This window comes from Seriola dumerili, unplaced genomic scaffold (assembly GCF_002260705.1).
Source record: "Seriola dumerili isolate Sdu_G_001 unplaced genomic scaffold, Sdu_1.0 BDQW01000025.1, whole genome shotgun sequence".
NCBI classification, from domain to species: Eukaryota; Metazoa; Chordata; class Actinopteri; order Carangiformes; family Carangidae; genus Seriola; species Seriola dumerili.
The window spans coordinates 20,562,249-20,582,810 of NW_019174280.1; the positions used below are offsets into that span (position 1 = coordinate 20,562,249).

At 40.8% G+C, this 20,562-nt stretch overlaps 1 protein-coding gene across 3 annotated transcripts in view; it reads right to left on the minus strand.

The window, feature by feature from the left end:
• Positions 1–957: 957 nt before the first annotated feature.
• The window catches only part of cd2ap (CD2 associated protein), a 49,495-nt gene continuing 29,890 nt past the window's right edge, over positions 958–20,562 (minus strand). For 2 of the 3 annotated variants that reach the window (XM_022737783.1, XM_022737785.1), the window contains exons 11-19: positions 19,726–19,762; positions 18,192–18,254; positions 14,086–14,236; positions 13,732–13,841; positions 10,339–10,454; positions 9,573–9,656; positions 6,108–6,328; positions 5,376–5,439; positions 958–1,476 (exon numbers count right to left, since the gene is read on the minus strand). In XM_022737783.1, the coding sequence (XP_022593504.1) occupies positions 1,435–1,476; positions 5,376–5,439; positions 6,108–6,328; positions 9,573–9,656; positions 10,339–10,454; positions 13,732–13,841; positions 14,086–14,236; positions 18,192–18,254; positions 19,726–19,762 (888 nt within the window). In that variant the 3' untranslated portion in view covers positions 958–1,434. The remainder of the gene's footprint in view (positions 1,477–5,375; positions 5,440–6,107; positions 6,329–9,572; positions 9,657–10,338; positions 10,455–13,731; positions 13,842–14,085; positions 14,237–18,191; positions 18,255–19,725; positions 19,763–20,562) is intronic. The other variant, XM_022737784.1, reaches the window with a different exon arrangement.

Consider the following 20,562-nt stretch of genomic DNA (forward strand, 5'->3'; position numbering starts at 1 on the left):
ACACAAAGGGGCTTTAACCATTTGCTCCTTCAACACAATGAGAATAAGGAGAATATGAGTTTATTTCATTATAATTTTACGCTTTTACTTTATGCTTCCAGTTATTTTAACTTGTGTACTTGGAATGTGGGAAGAGATGTGGATGAGACGACAGGCATGTCGCATGTACAACAATGACAGGACAACGGATGAGTGCTGTGCAAAACACAGTACAGAGCAGAGAGACGAGGCTCCTCTCGGATCATATGATTTCACTTTGAATCAAAGAGGGATGGGAGACGGGAGACGGGAGAGGAGAGGTGGAGTGGACCGCGGCAGGGATGAGAGGGATGATGATGGCCAGATTAAAAATGGAGATGATTGTAATGAGGCTGTCTTTTCCATAAATGTGCCAACATCTTGTTGCAACAACTCCTTCCTTTCTCTTCTCCTTGAGCTTTTCTTTTTTCTTTTTTTTTTTTGCATGTGGAGGTTTGTCTGCATCACCTGCAGAGATTCTGGCAAAAAAAGGTCTGAGAACATTCCCAGTGGGTGCAACAGTCTGACAAAAATAGAAGAGACCAGCACAGACGAGGCCCTCTGTATAGCATTTGACTAGGCATGTCAGTAGACTTAAAAAATATAGATATACAATATCATGCTGCAGATTTTCCAGACACCATCGTGGTAAATGTAAGCTCCCATCAAACACTTAATAGAGTTTTGTTTTTAACAGGCACAGTAGTGTTACCCTGGATAGGAATGCTAGAAAACATATAAAAGACAAAGAAAAACAGAAAGCAGAGCTGTGTCTCTCTCTGAAGCGCTGCAGCCGTGGAGTGGAGTACTGCTGACAGGCGCCGCGGAAGAAAGACAAAATAATTTGCTGTGAGGATCCAAAGTCGGTAACTGAAATCAAACATTTTCTTACTTTTTTTTTTTTTTTTTTTTTTCTTTAAATCAACTATTTGTGCATTATAAAAAAAAAAAAAATATGAGAAAGAAAATTAGGCGAGGAAAGAACAAGCGCCCCCTGCTTTATACAAAGTCAGTAGTACTGAGAGTGAACCTCCTCCCTGAGGAGATCGAGGAACACCAGAGTGAAGGGGAGAGAGTGTGAGTGGCAGAGTTACAAGTCCAGCGCAGTAGTTTGAAGTAAGGCCTCAGTTTTTCTTGTGTTGGCAAAATAAAAAAGAAAAAAAAGAAAAAAACAGAAACATATACATCTGTAACTTAATTACATCTAGCTTGAAAAAAATTATATGTGCAAAATGTAAATCTTACAAATGTGGGGAGAGTTTATTTTTTTTGTAGATCACTGAAAGAGGATTGTGCTCGAGGTGGTTCATCTGATTCCCCACCGTCTCTCCAGCCGTTCAACTGCCCTCCTGCTCTCTGGTTGGTCGACAGGCCGGCAGCTGACATTGAGGCTTGCTGTTGACTGCAGCACGAGCTTCACGTCGAGTGGACGGTCCTCTTTAGCTTTTCAATCTCCATCTGTGAGGACACACGCAAACACACACACACACACACACACACTTGCTCAGACTGGGAAACTAGACCAAGTTGGGGTGAAATAATTCACAGTGCTGTATCCGCCAGAGGAGGCTGAGCCCATGATTCAGCCAACATCACCCCCGCTGTGAAGCACAGCGGTGGCGGTGTCCCGCTGTGGAAGGGATTTTTTAGTGGCGAGGATTAGGAGAATTGGAATGACAATGAAGCCCCATGCTGGAGGGGAACATGAGCTGAGCAGCAAATCTTAACAAAGCGTGTTCACACTGATTCTAAAAGTGATGGACACGACTTTGAAAGTTACTAATGGACCAGTTAAGTTTATTCTGCCCAGTATTTATATGTCTTTAGCCCCCTGCTTTTTTCTCAGACTTTAATGAAAGATGGTTGAAGCTCAGTAATTTCAGGTCATTGTCTAAGCAACAAGTTTGCTGTATTTGAAGGCGATCCAAGAACATCTTAACACATTTTTTAAGGAACACAGGGACTTTTGGTTATAAAATAGACCGGAACAGATTAGGAAATTGATTTCAAGCATTCCATTCCTCTGAAAAAGCAACATTAACTCTTTATATGTGCAGATCGATCAGAGTGGATTCAACTTTTAACTCACTTGAGCAACAACTTCCATTGGACAAACAGTCCAAACACATACGTGCACATGAAATTTTCCCAACAAACTCAGAAACACCAACAGGACTTAATAGTCCATGAAACCGGACGCCGCTACAACACACACACAACCAAGAAGAAACGATACCCAGAAAACAAAAGAAAATGTTTGCGTTACGGAAATCAGAATGTATAGCTCTGTCCGACTGAGAAAGAGAAGCTGAAGCGGCTGGACGAACTTAACTAACTGGACGAATCAGACACAACTGGGGAGACACGGTTCAGATCCTTTCTTAGTACTCAAACTAAACGAAACAGATTCAACAACATGAAAATGGGCACATAAACCTCGACAGATCAAGTTTACATCTGCCAATGTAACTAAGACAACCCAATCTTTTGTGTCACATGTTCCATCAACGTTTAGTAATAGTAGTATGGGACTGAACCTAATATTGGTGGATCAATCAAGATCAATACAGGATCAAATTGGGCCCAAAACCTTAATTGGGACGACATATTCACAAAAGGAAAAATATTCTTTTATCTAATAGAAAGAAAAATCCAACTCCACACACTGAAGTGGATTATTACAAAAAGCAATGAATAAATACGGACACGTACATTATAATAACTGTAACCTTAATATTTGCCTTCCTTCACACACAATGAAACCAAACCAATCTGTAGGACTTTGACAGGTGTGGATATTTACAGGACGCTCCACAGATCATGGACAGGAGAAAAATCTCTATCACACCCAGGAAGACACACATGGATTTGCAGAAATCAGGCCCTCGGATTTGTAAACCGTACAAATTCACACACAGCTGAACCTAGAGGGTGGGTGGGTGGGCTCTGGAGATACTGACTCAAAGGCAGTGGTGGTAAAAAAATAAATAAATAATAAGAGACACTGAGTACTTGTGAAGTCAGTGGAAGAAGATTTTCTCATGAAGGGAAAAGGGAGAAAGCTGTAAATCCTCCATTCCAATCATCATCTTGTTTCTGTAACCCTTATTACTACAACTACTACGATGGAAGCATCTGAATGAGCACCCTTAGGCGCTGTTTGACCCCTGCTGTTAACTACTGGGTATCTACAGTGTGGATTTTTCAACCCGAGACATTGTTAAAAGACTCTGAAGGCCCCGCGTGTCTGACTATTACTTCGATTTTACGCAACACATCGTCCATACGTGCCGTAGAACAGCCCCGTAAAATGGTCCAACCGATTCCTCCCACTCGATCGGCCTCAGACAACAGACTGGAGCTGAATGTGTCTCTGCATCACACACTCTGTGCAGCTTCACAGGAAGGAACTGCCATCACACTTGTTGTCCCGGGACTCAAGTCCTGAGGGACAACAAGTGTGACGGCAATTCTTTCCTTTTTTTATCTTCTTCTTTGACTAGTGTGTGTGTGTGTGTGTGTGTGTGGGCTGTGTATGCCTGGGGCTCTCTGCAGGAGGTTCTCTCCTCCTGCACATTGATTTATAATGTGGGCCATGCTGCGCAGGGCCGGGCCGTGTCCGCTGCCGTTTCACTGGAAAAATCTAATGGTCACAGTCCAGGTCACGTCAGAGCGCGAAGAGGCTGCTGACTGCAGCGAGGGAGAGTCTTGAGGGACTGTGAAGGTCAGCGAGTAAAGCAGCCGACCGACTCAGCGCTGCGCTAACAAGCTAGAATGGCTTGAGGAGAAACACTGGCTGGGGAGTTCTTCTCAGTGGTCACAAGACACTGTGTAAAATAGTAAAATTACTTTGGAAAAAATGGGTTATACTTGTACTCCATTTGTACTAACTGACAAACATTTTCTTTTGAGCATCTGACAAAAATAAAAAGAAATATGCAGGCGTTCCAAATCCTGGTCCTCATCTCTGCTTGAAGAGTTGCACAGTGGGTAATGTAGGCACCAGGTATTGACAACAGAGAAGGATGTTCTGGTTCTGCTGCGTAGATTTTCTTCTGACCTTTTTTTTTTAAATTGTCTGTCATGAGACAACGTTAGAGTGCGATGCTAAATCTTAAACTCTAAAAATGCTGGATCCTACAGTTCCCACAATGCAACTCCATAGTGAATTTCAAGAGACCCTCCCTGTCTCTAAAAAATGGCCACTTCACTCAAACTTTGTAACTTTCGGTGAACATTTTTAAGTCTCAAGCTCAAGATGAGAAAGTAAAAAACACAAAAACAAAAACAAAAGCACAACCCCCGCCGGAGGTTTTATCTGATAAGAGGCAGTAGGAATCATGGGGTTGACATTTAACAAAAAAAATCTGGTATTGAGGTATTAACAGGTTGATGGAAAACATGGCCTGATGTGCCTCCAGCAGATTCATTCACTTAAACACATGTTTAAAGGAGCTATTTGTGAGTTTTGCTATTGCTACACAGCCAGTGTTAGCATTAACAGCTGTTTACTTCCCAGTGTTGGCAAGAGCTTCAGCCACTGTTGTGTTTACAATACAAGAGGTTATAATACGTCCACTGAGCAGCTGCTTCTTCAGGGCTGACTGGACGCTACGGTGACTCGGTATCAGAAAGGGATGGGAGCTAGCTGATTAGCATGCTAACTTTTGTAGAAGAAAAGCAGTGATAGAAATAGAGGCAAAATAACAGGGTTGCTTTCCACCACTGGAGACAACTCCTGACGAGTAAAGCAATGACGTTTGATGCTGAACTCACAACATTTCTTCTAGACTGGTAAGTAAGTAAACAGCTGCTAATGCTAACGTTAGCTATATAGCAATAACATAACTTAGAAATAGCTCCTTCAAGTGTTAACAAATAGGGTTACTTTAATGAATTTAATGAACATTATCATATGGCACTGAGGCACAGAGGGCTTAGAGTATTTTAATATTAAAATGTATTAATTATATTCACAAGCTGTAGCCTGGGGTCGCTCCCTGCAGCTGTGAAAAGTTATTCACAGGTTTCAGTTCCTTGTACTTCTGTGGCACTTTTCATATCAACAACTGAGGGCAACGTTACAGACGACTGTCTGAAAAACAACTGTAAAAACATCTGTTTCCCAACATGGTCTCATGAAGTAGTTCTTGAGAGCCCATAGACCAGCTCTTACCACACTAATCACAGAGGTCTCTTTAGCCTCTTACTGCTGTTGTTCGCTCATTAAAACTCATTACTGTATGCACCTGTCAGTTATGTGCTGCATTAACTCTGTGCATCAATATTTGACTAAACTAATGAGAGTAATTCATGTGGACAGCCCAGCGGTGTGTCGCTGTGTGGATCAATGTTACCTGCAGGGCCACACGCTTTAGCCTCTCCTCATCCAGCTCTCGTCGCAGCTCCTTTATCTCTTTCCTGGAAACAAATAAACACACACACACACTCATTAGCACGTGTACACTGCCGCAGCATGATCTAACTACTGTGTATCCTTTGCAAAAACAAGTTTAATTTAAACTCTATGGCGAACGTTTCTTTTGATATCAAACAAAACCTAAATGCCAACACACTGTGAGCTAAACATCCACAAACAAAAACTAAATGTCAGAGCAGATGAACAACAGCTCTGCATGAAGCACCGTTTCTAAATCACTTCACTGAATTCACGAGTAATGCTCAGTGATCCATATTACGGATACAGACCTACATATAGTGTAGTATGATATTTAATGATACAGAAAAGTATTAAGTAGCCAACATCACTTTGATGTGGAAAATGGGGGAAAAATTGGTTGAAAAAAGAAAAAAAAAGAAAAAAGAGCTTAGAGTGACTGGAGTATTGTGGATGCACAAGAACAGAAAATCTCATTATTCATGTCACACCTCATCGTCTTTCCACAAGCTTAGAAACCTTGCGTGATACATTTGGTTTAACACATTCAATTTAACACTTCTGCGCCCTCCCCCCCCCCTCCGTAACAAGCCTCTGTCAAGGCCCCTACCCCACCGTGTCGCCCTCCCGTGCCTCCCCCACATGCCTACCTTCAAGAACCACTGTTACCATGCGCACTGAGTCTCATTACATTTGCTGGTCCTTGAGCAGATCCACAGACATCAGCAGCTCCTTCATCTGGCCCCTCAGCTCGTCCAGCTGGGAACTCGGCTCCTCAGGCTCCGGCCGAACCCTGCTGCTCTGAGAGACGCTGTTGGAGCTCGGTGCTGCCCCAGGGCTCGGCTTTGTCTCGGCGCTGGCCGCGGCGGGCCTCTGGAGAGACGGTGACGGGGATAAGGTGTTTGAGGAAGGCTGTGGAGATAAAAAGAGGAGGAAAAATGTAAAATCAAGGCAGACAGTTGGAGATCTTCAGGGTGCGGAAGTGTATTGGAGGGATGAACATATTCCCTTGTCTGACTGAAGACCACGTTTCACATTATGTCTACACTCAGCAAATTATCCAGTGACCCTTTGTGCAGGGCTTTGACACCCTGGAAGAGACCACTTCCATCAGGATAGAAACGTTTCATCATAGTAAGGGGAGAAATACCACGACAATACCCCGCCCACCCAGACCCACTATCCAACCTCGCAGGATTTGGTTTCTCTGAGTGTTTTTACCTGAAATCTACAATATTTTTATTTGATCACTCAGAAAACAGTCAGCCAATCAGAAGAGAGGCTCAGAGCCTCCTCTCTTCTGATTGGCTCACCGACCTGTTGTTACTTGATGCTCCAGAGAGAAGCCTGAGGGAGGAGATGTAAAACTACATTGAGATGATTTTTGGTTCTTAAAACCACAAATAAATCTTTTCATGGACATGAAAAAACGTAAAGTGGTTAAACGTCTTCGTCACAGAACCGTTTCCATTCTGACTCCAGCAGCTCCAGTTGTTCAGCTCCAGCCCAGAATCCAGTGGCTTTAATGTCTCCTTTCGCCCAAGGGCTCACATACTTTCTTCTGCTCTCTTCCTCCACCGTCGTTGGTGAAGATGTAACAGGGGTCAGAATTTCATTTTGAAACATTAAGAGGACGAAAAGACGGACACACGTAGTGCACGTCCTGTAATTTCACCTCTGCAGGTCTGAGCCACTGTGTTATGAGAGCTCCAAGCCAGGCTTTACTCTGACCGGTCTGTGTGTGTGTGTGTGTGTGTGTGTGTGTGTGTGTGTGTGTGTGTGTGTTTCCTTTTAACAATAGGGTGGTCTGATGCTGTGTACCCCCCCAGCTGAACAGCCAGGTCTAATTAGTCTCAGTTAACCATGACCAATCCAGACTAGATAGCATCTGAGGCAATTAATGAAATCCTGACCTGGAAGACTGAACAGCAGGTGGTGGTCCACCGTCTCTCTCTCTATCTCCCTCGCTCCACGCTTTCTTCCGCCACAAACACACACACCACTGAGAAGTGTTTCACAGTCTGGAAGGTGACAATTATGTGACATGTGTGTTTTGTTTTGTGAGGCTGTTTGAAGGTAAAAAACTTTTTGTTTTTTTATGTTTGTGATATTGTTAACGCCATGTTGCTCAAACCTCCAGCGTCTGCACTGAAGTTATTTGAACTTTAGTTTCTTCTACGTTTCCATCACACAGTGGAATAACCAAGCGGGTGGCAGTGCTGTAGCTCTGCACGACAGAAGTCCATGTCATGCTTTCAAAAAGGTGGATGTGACAAAAAGATTTTTAAAAAAGCAATAAAAAAAAACAAGGGCGGAAGTGTTTCTGAAGGCCACACACACTATGTGAGTGGTGATTGTGCATCTCTTAAAATCACGATCACTGGATGTCTTACATTTCTTTTCTTTTTTTTAACTTTTAGTTCCCTTTTTTTTTTTTAGTTTGGCTTTAGTTTCTTTTCCTTTCTTTTTCTCTCATTTTTCTTTTTCTCTTTCTATTTCTATTTATGTTATTCATTTTTTTCTGAGCGTCTCTTTGTTTTTGTTTTTTTAAAGTAAGAAGCTCCGTTACTTACTGTTACTTTTCAATTCTATCATGGCAGCTCCAGTTAATCAGTGTCAATGGCTGCAACCTCTCAATATGCAGAGGGCTCACATGCTCTGTCACCTGATTTATTCAATACCGTACAACAAAAGTATTGCCAATTTATGCTTGATTAATTGATGATGTGACGAATCGTGTTCATTCATTTACAGAGGGCTCACAGGTGTAAATGGGGGAGGCGGATGTTGCCGAGACTGAAGCCTGTGCTTGTGGTATAATTATTATATGGTCTGTGTGTGTGATTGTGTGACCGTTAGATGACTGGTGGTGTGATGTAATATTTTTCATGTCAGTTTTTTGTTGTTTAGACATGATAACAAAGATTTTTAAATTTTTGCATTTGATCAAAACAGTGTCATTGTTTTTTTGGTCTCATGCATAGACAGTGTACCCCCCACACACTGTATAAGCTGTTCACTGCATGTTTTAATCCTTTCATTTTAATACCTGCATCCCAAGGGTAAAAAGCATTTGTGATGCAAGGTTAATGGTGAGGCTCAAATTAAACCCAGTGCGACTGGAACCAGGAGGACAGACGAGGACTTAAATCCACCGGTGCAGAACAGGAAGAACAACACAGAGCCGTTTTACACAACAGGATTATTTGACTTGTTTTTCCAAAGGGGACTCATTGGATCCGACCATTACTCTTCCCATGCACTTGTTGATGTCGTCATTAAGCAAACGAGACTGGACTGAAGAGACAAGTGGTAAAATTAGTGGTTGAGCCAGGATTTTCTAGGAGCGGTTTAAGCGGTTACTTTTCTGGAGGGTCGCTGCTTCAACAAACAAGGACAGGAGACGCTGTGAAAACGCACAAACTGTGATTTGTGTGAATGGGTCAATGTGGCTTGTAATTGTAAAGCGCTTTGAGTGGTCGATAAGAAAAGAAGACTAGAAAAGCGCTATATAAGTGAAGTCCATTTACCATATTAGACATACTATATTAAACATATAATTAGATTAAAACATTTTTAAGAAATTATGAAATAATGAAGAAGAAAGAGTCGATCCCGAAAGTTGATTCACCAGGTCTGTGTCAAATGTTTTAATCTGTGTTTTGCTGGAGGACAACTTGTATCTGAATCAATTTACTACAGCTCACATTTAGTGAGCATGACTACATTACTGTGATACTTCCCCATTATTGTACTCATTACATTACACAGAGGATTTATCTTATTCTGCAATATTAGCTTATATTATATTATTATATGACTGTGACACAGTTGTCTGGTTGTGGCAATAATGACAAACTGCTAACAATTAAAGCTGATATCAGATATCATCCAAACTGAACTCCAACCCCCTGCTACGCTAACATTAGCTGTTGGTCATTGCTCAACTGTTATCTAGCTAATGTCAGCTAACACCACCAGTTTGTGATGCATATTTTCTAGGTAACAGCCAAAAGTTAATTTCAACTTGCAAAATAAATGTTGACAAATCTCAGAAAATCAAAAAATGTGAAGGCTGCTAACAGTATGGATCCTGCTGTTGGTGGATAAAGTGCCATTTGTGTTGTTGACCATCCGTGACCATGATTGAACTTACCTTTCTGGTTTCTGTTAGCTTTGGTTTGGCTGCATCCTCTTCACTGAGCTTGAAGGATTTTTCCACACTCACTTCCTTGTTGGGCTGCGAGAGAGAGAGTTTCATTTAGTCTTTAATTTACATCAGTATTTTCATGTGATTTTGAGTTTACAGCTTCCTGACTGACTTACCTGTCGTACAGATAGAGACAAAAAACATGTGATAATCATCTGCCAACATTCATTGAAGTGCCAATCCACAGTGACATTAATCTTGCACAATTGCTTGGGTGAGTGCAGCCGACTGATATTTTGACAAATCACTGCTCTGAAAGGTGATTTGAAAAGAGCCGAGCGGGCTGTCATTAAGTGGGCGTTTGCCACATCTTCTATGGTCAGGAAGTGGCTGTCAAAGTACAAATTGTGGATCCGTGTTCCACTAAAATGCGTGAATGAAGGGAGGTGACAGGTTTCAGAAAACTGAGGGTCGGCAGAGACAAAAGGAAATCCATGTAGATGCACATGAATTTGAGAAAAGAAAAATTACAGATCTGATATATAAAAAGTAAAAAAAAAAAAAAAAAAACCCTGGTGCATGCTGGATATCAAACCTAAACGCTATTTTTTGTCACTGCACAAATGTGTGTCTAGCATCAAGTATTTAAAAACTGTCAGGAACGTGAAGCTGGCAGCAAATGTCTGACGAAAAATGTATTGCCAACATATTCTTTGAGTAGATCTATTACAGAGCTGTGATCTGTGTGTGTGTGAGTGCGCTGAAACCTCACCGAATGTCCTCCAAACTGAGCGGGCAGCCTCCTGCCAGGCATCTTTGGTCTGTTCGCAGTGGGGTGAGACAGCTTCTCCGAGGTAGACGACAACTCATCAAAACTCATCAGATCTGCTGAGGGTACACGAGAGAGGTGGAGACGGAGAAAGAGATAAGGAGGGAAGATGAGATGATATTATTATTTCTAGTGGATCATTTCAACCATGACTAAGGGAACAAACCACAGCTGAACTAACACGTCTAATTTCATTTCATTCAGTCTGAATGCGATCTAAGCGCTGGCAAACAGCTTGGGCACAGGTTTACTTCCTGCCAACGATTGATAACAGCGAGCATAAAATGACTTATTTAATATGCTCATATGTTCAAGTGTGAAATGGTCCATCAAGCAGACAAAAGCTGTACTCAACAGTGTAATTAGGACATATTTTAGGAAGTCAATACAAAAAAACAACAACATGAAAACAAATTGTGAGTTAAGTTAAGTTAAAAGACTCTGTGAGGACATTTTTAAATTTTAAACTTGAGCGTAATCACTTTGGACTTTATGGATTTTAAGGGTGTAAGCACAAACAAAAAAATTTGTTCACAGGCCTTAATGCTCAGCTATAACGTATTCTGATATTTTGAGTATGCACTTCCTTAGGCAGCATTTAGCCTCTTTGATGTATTAGCCAACAGACTAAAGCTAGCACTATAAATAGATAGCATTTCCTCTACCCGTTTTACCTCTTTAGGAAACAGAAGAGTTAAACAATGTAAATGATCTTTGACCTTATTAGGCTGTGTGTACTGAACACGAGATTCCTATTTGTTTCTGTAGTGCCTCTTAGCTCCCTCATATGACGCCATTTTCTGATCTGATCATGGTCCCTTAGAAGTGGTGATATTCATGTTTTTAACTCTCATACTTGGTTTGGCTTTTAATAAGTATAAACCTTGAACTCATATTGTCAATGACATGAATGTGTTGCTAGTTTCCTTTATGGTACAGTAGAGCTCTAAAGAAGAGGGATTTTATTTTACTTGCTGCAGCGTCAGTGGTAGTTTAACAGCAATCAAAAACAAGACTAGACCTAGCATGTGGCTCACTCTCCGTTTAGACACTCAGATTTGTTCACTTATTAATCCAAGGTGTCAAAATGCCGTTCTGGATCGTTCTGGTCTAGTCTAAACCCTGCTGGCAACTCTCTCCCATGGAAAGTAGCTAACCTTTGTCCAAAAACTCACTAGATTTGTTGCTGAAAAAAAAGTCTAAATCTAGCAACAAATGCGCTGTAAACTGTTCTCGATTCATTTTGAAAGAACGACGGCCAATGGGGAAACTCCAGCTCAGTCACGTAGCATTCGGCTGAACAATGGCGGAACTATGATCACTCAGTCAGTCATGGACATTTGGGCTGTGGTCCAGCCAAAAAGAGCGACGTAGGAGCAACTGTAATCCATTAGTGAATGAAAACTGGAGAGTGTGTACTGCAATAAATAGACAATGAGGAATACACTCCTGGTTCCTTCTGCGGTGAAGGGGAAATAAAAGCCACTGTTTCACATTCAGGCTATGCAGTTAACCGCTTATGTGTGGTACCTTGAAGTAAACACACAGCTTGTTTACGAGGGTGTCGGTATGAGGAATGAAGAATAAAAAGGAAAGAATGAGTCATTCCCACTATCATTATGTAACGCTGAAAGACTTTCTCGGCTGCTGTGTGACAGCACTTTGCACCTACCCACTGGTAACCTGCGACGGTTGGATGGCAGCGCCTGTGACTGGAGGAAAGATTGAATTTTCATGTTCCACAATAAGGTGTGTGTGAGACTGGCTTGTGGTGAGCGATGAGGAGCTTTAGCAGCTCTTTACCACCTTTACAAGGCATCTGCCATGAACACAAAACTCCCTAAGGTTGGATCTATTAAACCCATATCAGATGTCTTTTCTCTGTGACCTTTCTGCCTCCCTCTCTGCTCCAACCCGTGCCTCCATTTATCATGAAACTCTCCTCTCCTTCTCTCAAAACATCAACCTCCAAACTATTAATCTTTTCAATGATGTCAGTTCATGCCCCTTTCCACAGTTTCTTTATCACCTCCTGTCTTTTTTGATTTCTCTCAGACGTACACTGCGCTACTTTCGTTATGGGAGGTGATGTCAATTAAAGCTGCATATCTTCCTCTGGGCTTTCAAAGTTTTTATTGAAGGCACATTTGCATATTGATGCACAGATCAACTTTTTCCAAACTCAACTGAAAGTTAAAGTATTATAAGTATTAAGTAAAAACTGAAAGCTGAACACTGTTAATTGACAGTTTTTTAAAGGTTGATGTGAGGGAAAAGGTAATGAGGAATATTTCACTCAGTGTTACCATTTATTATTAAGGTATTCTTCTACTCTAAACTGCAGCTAATTCAGCCTCAGGGTTTGATGGACTCATTATACTTTTAAAGTATCACGTTTGTCTGAAACTAACTATAAAACGGCAGAAATACATTTTTTAATTTCTTCTTTAGGCATTAAATGTGCAAAACCTTCCTTTTAGTTTCACTATTTGTGTTTTAATTATAGATAAATTATAAAAGATTTTTAATAGATTTTCTCTAATGGCAACTTGTAAGTAATAAACTCTCTTAAATGAATACATCAATGAAAATACAAGCAGATCCTTGTCTCTCAAACATGCCGAGAGACTAATCAATTCTCCATTGAAAACCGGATTCTCGATTACTACTGAAATCAATATCAGTCAATAACTGGCAATTAAGCTGATTGGTCCAGATGAAGGTCACTGTCTGACCAAGGAGGAAAATACAGAGAAATGTTACTGACCAGAATCAGTGGTTAAATGAAGACAGACGTTGGTATGTGTTTTCTGAAGTGAGGGACGACAAGAAAAAACTTGTGCTGTTATTAACATTCTTTGATAGAAATGTTAGTACTGGTAAAAGCCACTGTTGTCCACAACTATGTCCAGATGTATGTCCTTTAAAATGAAACAGCCTGTGGACAGAGTTACTTTCTTATGCCGATCAGAGTTGGCTGAAGGTTTTGTTGAGATTTAATACCAAAATTTGATTTTTGACATTCGTGAATTGATCCAGACTTGAATCGAAGAAGATAAGACTCGTTCTTTTCACTGTCTGCGAGCCGTCACTCACAGAGATTGTTCGCTGTTACTGGAAACATAATTTGGGGAACTCGTTCGTCTGCAGCTTGTGGCCAAAAGACAAGAAACTGAAAAGCTGTTCCAGCGGTCAAAGTGAGAAGAAAACTAATTCTATACCTGAATGCAGCTCATTCTTGCTAAAAATGATGACAATCAAGATGTCGAGCAAAAAGAAACTCCTCCATTATTCAGGGTTTTGACTGTAGTTTGAAATCGTTTGCGCTGTACGTACCCATATCAGAGGTCTTCTCCCCCCAGTCTCCAGACAGTGTTTTGGGTTTGTTGGGCAATAATGGCTCAAAGTCGGACTTTGGTCGTGTGGAAGGCACCTCTCCATTGTGCCTGCAGTTAAAAGAAAAGATAAAAGATCAAAACATTTACCAAATCCACAAGAAACCACATGAAATGAGTGAACTCTCTTTATAGGATACTATTTCCTGTCTTTGTTATAGAACACCGTTTGGACAGAAAAGCACTGGACAGGTGTTGTTTAAAACATCAGTAGTGCTCTAATAGACGAACAAACACGCTGCATGGATGGAGAGGTGATAGACTGAGAGACACAGAGTCTTACTCGGGGACTTACTTGAGGTTTGGCGAGGGAGCGAGAGGCTTGTCGGGCCTCTTTGGTGGTATGCTTCCCTGTCTGCCTTTCCCTGGAGGGGGGATCGGCTTCTTGGGTGGGACCACTGGCGCTGCAGGCTTGGATGGTTTGTGATCTGGCGTGGGTTTGTCAACTGAAACAGAGGGAGAAGAGTTGAGAGGAGGGTTGGAAAGGAGAAGGTGGTCAAAATGATGGGAAAACAGTGAATGACGTGAGAGAGGAGACGTGGCAGAGAGAGGAGGAAGAAGCAACAGAGAGAGAGAGAGACTATATCCTCAACAAGAAATATAACAGTTAAACTGACGAGACTAAATTTCACCTTCCCGCTGAAGGTGACTGAAGTAAATCATTTTAAGTCTGAGTCACAAAAAGTCTTTGTTTTGTTTTTGTGCTGAGCTGAAAGGACCACAGCTGAACTCTTAGTCAATAATCAGCCCTGTTACCTCGTTTACCCGACAATGACATTTTGTTCTGAATGGAAACAACGAATATGGGGGCGATGATGAACCATTAGAAACTTTCACAATATCCTCAAATCATGAAGCGCTGCAGCGGCACAAGAGAAATACACCAGCTGACTGTTCAAAAACATTTGGGGCTGCACAAAAATGACAACAATGAACCTCTCAAACCGTCCATCAACCGGTTTGCCCACAGTCTGAACACTGCGTACACGTTCAGCTTTGCTTCACATATGAATCGCGAGCATGTGATTTAAATGTCCAGTGAAGCTTCTGGTCGACTGAGGAGGTGAGAAACAGTCAGAGGAAAACATCAGATCTGTGCGGAGCGATTAGGAGACCAACGAGTGCGTCAGAGGAAAAGGTTTTAGACCATTATAAGGGAAGATGGCTGATTATGGCATTTTAGTAATTGTCAATTAGTGGCTCTCTTTGAGGTTAGAAGAAGAAAAGCGAACAAGCTGCTTAATTAACTCAATTTAAAAATTAGATTATTTTATAGGGTTACTTTTCTTTAACTGGCTATAAGTGTTTTTCACATATTTAAAAGATGTCAGATATAGTTTACTCAGCAAGTGTTACGAAATATTTTTATAATGTAATTTTCAGCTGGTGCAGTAATTGGCTGTTTTTCCACAACACAGCTGAAGTGTGAAGTCTTCACCCCTGTTTATCTGCTGGTCCCTTCTCACTGAACTTAAGTAAGACTCGTGGGACTGCGAGACCTCACGTCCCCGAGGACCTGCTAGGAAACGAGTGGAGGAGAGAAAAGAGGAAGCGGAGGCCGATGTAACAAACGACAATGCAGAGGCAGAGGGGATGAAAAAGCAACAGAAACAAACCAAGGAAGAAAGAGGACAGAGACGTCGAACGCGGTGGAGCCAACGAGCTGGCGATAATAACAGCAATTACTGAAGTGAAGCCTTGCATGCAAAAAAATAAAAAATAAAAAAAATGAAGGCGCAGAAGAGCGAGCCACATGCATTTGCACTTTGTGACTAACGCTTGAGTGTGTCAGAAAAGGTTAAAGCAGAGATGTGAAAGACCAATCTGAGGGTGCCAACATCGAACCCTGCGGTGAGGGGGAGGGTTTCTGGTTTATTTCGTGTATGAGAGGATAACACGTACACAAGTGTGCAAAAGTGACAGAGCTGCAGAAATGACTGTTCCATCGCTAGGTGACCTGGAGGAGGTGATGCTGATCCCGCTGCCCCCTCACTGTAAATGTCATATTTCAGCGCTGTCATTGTTTGTAGTTGGCTTGGAATCTGCCTGCTATTTTTATATTTATACTAAAACAAAAACTAAAAAACTCCTATCATGTGTCAGAAATGAAAAGATATCGTACAGTAACAAGACAAGCATGTTTAGATCGACTGATACTTTATCAACCTGATGAACTCTCACTTGTTTTCAATGAGAAAGTTAAAGTTTAAAGTCTAAATTAACTTTAATGTCGCTCTCAGTCAAATCAGATACTTGTATGATGTTTATGCTCTTGATGCCGCGTGTGTGTTTTGCATGTGAATTAGCATGAACTCGTTTAATATGTGGAGATAAACTCCTCTCAAATGACTCTAAGTGACAATCGCCTGCGCTGCAAGTTTAACATGACATTAAAGAATAGTGAAATTAATAAATAAAGATTCACACGCTGCACTGACACTGAGCTTTAATAGCTGCTGGGCTGAAACACACGTAAGTGGATAATCAACTGCTCTGAATGATGGATGCACCTAGAAAATTCAAATAATGTCTGAAGATTAAAGGCATTAATCTTTAGACATTATATGATACTATGACATACAGAGGGGTCAAAGGTCTGACACCACTTCACCGTTCATTAGTGGGAAACTGGTCTCATACATTTAGTCGGTAAAATGACAAAATAACGGAACTGTGAGGAGAAAACAGAGAAAACATCCTCGGTTTACTTGCTTTGTTTCGTCTTTGTTATTATTATATTATTATACACATCTTCTTTCTAAGTTATTTTCTGTATTGTTTTCATATTCATCATGTAATTATCTTTTCTCCAGGAACACTAAATGTTCACACGTTGTGACAGAGCAGGTGAGACATTTATTTTACCCATCAACATTTCATAATTTTAACTATTAATATTCTATTATTGATCAGTTTTCATTTTGATTAACAAAGCTCTTTATCGCCAAACTGAACTCTAAACAGACAATTCATTACTGTGAGGTGCAAAAGATGCAACACTGACTCAGCAGTTTAGGCAAGTTCTTGCACATGCAAGCACGCACACACACACACACACACACGCACACACAGCTCATTTCCTGTGTGTGGCTCAGTAACATAGAAACGGCACTGACACCACATCGTTTTATAACCATGAACGACTTGACAAAGCTTCAACATGTGATGTGGTTACAAGAAAAACAGACTGAACTCAGGTATGAATGTTTCCTGCAATCACAGAGCAGCCACTAGTCACTACTAACTGTTAATGATTCATTTTCCTCCCCGATTCCCTTTTCTCGTAGCTTTAGAGCAATTAAGAAATATACAAAAATAGTCAAATTACAAAAGTATACAAAAATTATGAGTAAAATGTCCCCAAAATATAATTTAATTGAGTAAATAATCTAAAGTTATCAGTAAAATATCTGAAAATGATTAGCAGAACATGCTAAAAAAAAAAAAAAAAAAGGCCTGGTTTGAGAAAGTGAAGAAAGATTGAGAACTCTGAAGGTCTCTTGTTGAGGAGAGTCACGCATGAGTAAGAACGAATTCTTAAAACTATAAGCACAATAACCAGAGCGGAAGCAGAAGTTAGATGGAGCAAAATAAACCAAAAAACAAGAAACACTGATAGGGAACCACTATGACAGTTTTGGTGGAAAGAAACCTCTCAGAATTGTTCTGCTCGGTATGGTCACTCATCAGCATCAGAAAAGGACTGTCAGTCTTTTCTCAACTTGTCTTTAACTGGATCCCAAACAGGAAACAAACTTTCCACTTGTATTTACAGTTTAAGGGCTTCACAGGGAAAGGGAGGGAAGGATTTCTGATTTCTTTCCTTGCTCAGAGACAGTTTTCTTTTTCTTTCCCTGATAGCTTTCCAGCTTATCCTACACTTTGGACTGCAGGCTGAGTTTATTTTAACACCAGGGATACTGAGCAATCTGCGAGAAAAATGCATGACTGTCAAAATGTAATGTATTTAATCCAAACAAAGTTTCAGCTCTCGAGGAGTTTTCATGCTCCACGTTCAAACATTTCAATGTGTGGTTTCTGCTCTTTAAACTAATATTTCTGCAAACAGCCCACAACGCACAGTAATGTCATTCTCAGAAGAGTCACGCATGAGCCAATGGCAGTAAAGAGGAAGAGTGCAACTGCAACAGCTTCTTGAGTAAGAGACTATACTATCTTAATCTGACTGTCAGCTTTGCTCCTCACTCCAGAAAAAAAAAAACAAACAACCTGGAGGCACGGCAGCGTGAGCTTCCACAGAAGAAACGTTCCACGTCTGCTTAATGTGTGAAATGGAGGAAAACCTGTTACAGTAAGGAAACGAGAGGATGAGAGGAGACTGGGAGGATGAATAGGGAAATCGGCTAAATGAAAGTTAAGGAGAGGAGAGTCCGACTGTACCTCTGTCCTCTGTCCTGATGGGATGGGGTTTCCTGTCGGCACTGGGAACCTCCGGTTTGGGACCTGAGAAACGAAACATGGTCCAGAGAACAGTCACCTCTGTCTGTCTCACTCGACTGACTCAAGACTCAACAGACGACAAGAGGGAACACACACTTTCACAAGAACAATTACATAAAAAAAAAAAAAAAACTCACCTCTGACACACACACACACACACACACACCCACACACACACACACACACACACACACAGTGCCCTCTTCCAGATACTGAGAGACAGACACTTACAAACATATTGATCCACTTTCATGTTCATCACTGTTCGTGTATATTTGTGTGTATTCATTTGTAGTGTTGTTGGTTTGAGACGTACAGTATGTTTAAGAATCTCAACACAGGCAGGAAGTTGTGCACATATTCACTGATGTATGTCTCAGAAGCAGATGCAGGCAGACACACAGACACACACAAACACAGACACACACACACAGACACACACACACACACCACAACGGGTGCAAATTCTGTGTTACTTCCTGTGCAGACAGGAGAAGAAGAGTGCATTCTGCAAACTGTAGATCTTGGTGCTGATACCAAGCACTACGACTTTTACCCAAACGCTGAACCTCCACTAAATGTGAAGACGATGACGCCTTTGACTCGTACGTTTGGTTAGAGGAGTTTCCTTGGAAATTCCTCACCAGTATCAGGTTGAATCACAACTCAAAGGAGATAATTAATAATAATAAATCTAGAGCATTTAATCTCTGCTGTATGATTGTGAAAAATCCATTAAACTAAATTCTGTCTGGTTGTTAAAAAGGTCTTAAGAATGTTTAAATGTAACTTGGTGAAACGTGCAGAAACCCCTAATTAGCGTGACTTGGCTGTGATATTTAAAAAGGAAAATGTCACACTCTTTGCATGGAGCAAACATCCGACATTCACGTTTCCTTTAACAGATTTTTTTTTTTTTTCTTAATTCCCAATCATGTTAAAAGGCCGTTGAGGATCTGGAGGGATCATCACTCCACCTTACACAATGAGCTTGTCCAACCCATTTTAAATTGACATTACTACACTGAGCCAGAGACATGCAACCAAGCATGTGAATGAGAAAATATGTGTTTTATGGGACTTTCTCTGTGTAACAGAAATGCATTCTACTACTCAGATCTCAGTCTTAAGTCTTATCTTTAATTACATACATTAGTCTTACTTTGTTCTGCTGTCAGTCTCTGCATCTGTATCCTATGATGGTTCACACAACCTGTGGTATTAGCCCATCATGATGGTGACATTTGCAAACTGTGTTGTTAAGAAAACTTCTGTTCATAGATAATTTACTAATCCCTGAAATCAGTTGGACAGTGAGTGTAAATGAGGAAAATGAATATAAAGCAGAAGCATTCAAAATGAAGTGTGCTTTTGTCAGAGAGTGTTTGTCTGCAAGATCCGATGCCCCTCCTTCCTCACACTTACTCCTGCGCTGATAGCGTTTAATGAGGTGAGGGTGTAAGGTGTTCCTTACCTATGCTTTTTGACGGTGGAGGTGGCTTCTTTGGTTTCTGAGAAGAGGAGAAAGAGAGAAGAAAGATAGGTCAGAGTTACATCAAAGTAGATGATGACTCATTAATGTACACTGGCATCTATTATCTCAATTACAGAAACCTCAAGCTGATGGGAAAGAGAACACGGACAACAAATTAGGTTTGGTCTCAACGAGAAAATCTAATAACATCCAAGATTAAAGACGAGAATGCAAACCTTTTATGGCAAGGGAAGTAAACAAAGTAAGGAATTTTAGATATATATAGAGCTACGCTACAATTAATTAATAATATAAAGAGCCAATCATGTTGTCCAAATCATGTGTGTACATCTTTTAGCTCTTTGTATCATTTTAAAATCACACTCGATTACGCTTCAGTTTAATAATCCAATGAACACCAACCAGAACTTTGCTAATGTAACATCATTATTGATCATAAATACTCTACATCATACTAGAAAAAGACACTTCCACTGCTTTTCAATTTGACAAAATGGTTGTCAGTTGAATCTCATTTGTGCCAATTCAATAATAACAATTTATGTTTTCTTTTTTTTTTTTTAATTCAATTGTAAAGTGATTTCAGCTGTAACTCTGCATGGAAACAGAAACTGACAGTCTGCACTTTAAGCACAGATTCTAACTTGGAGAAAGTTCAGTTTCTTCCAGTCAATGAGCTGCTTTTGCTTTGTGGTCTAACACATTTGTGTTTGTGAGACCAATGACAGAATAACATCTCTGTTCATCTCTGTAGGTCACGTACAGCCGAACACCTTCTTGGCCCAAAACATTCAGGGCGCTGAGGTGTTGAATTAC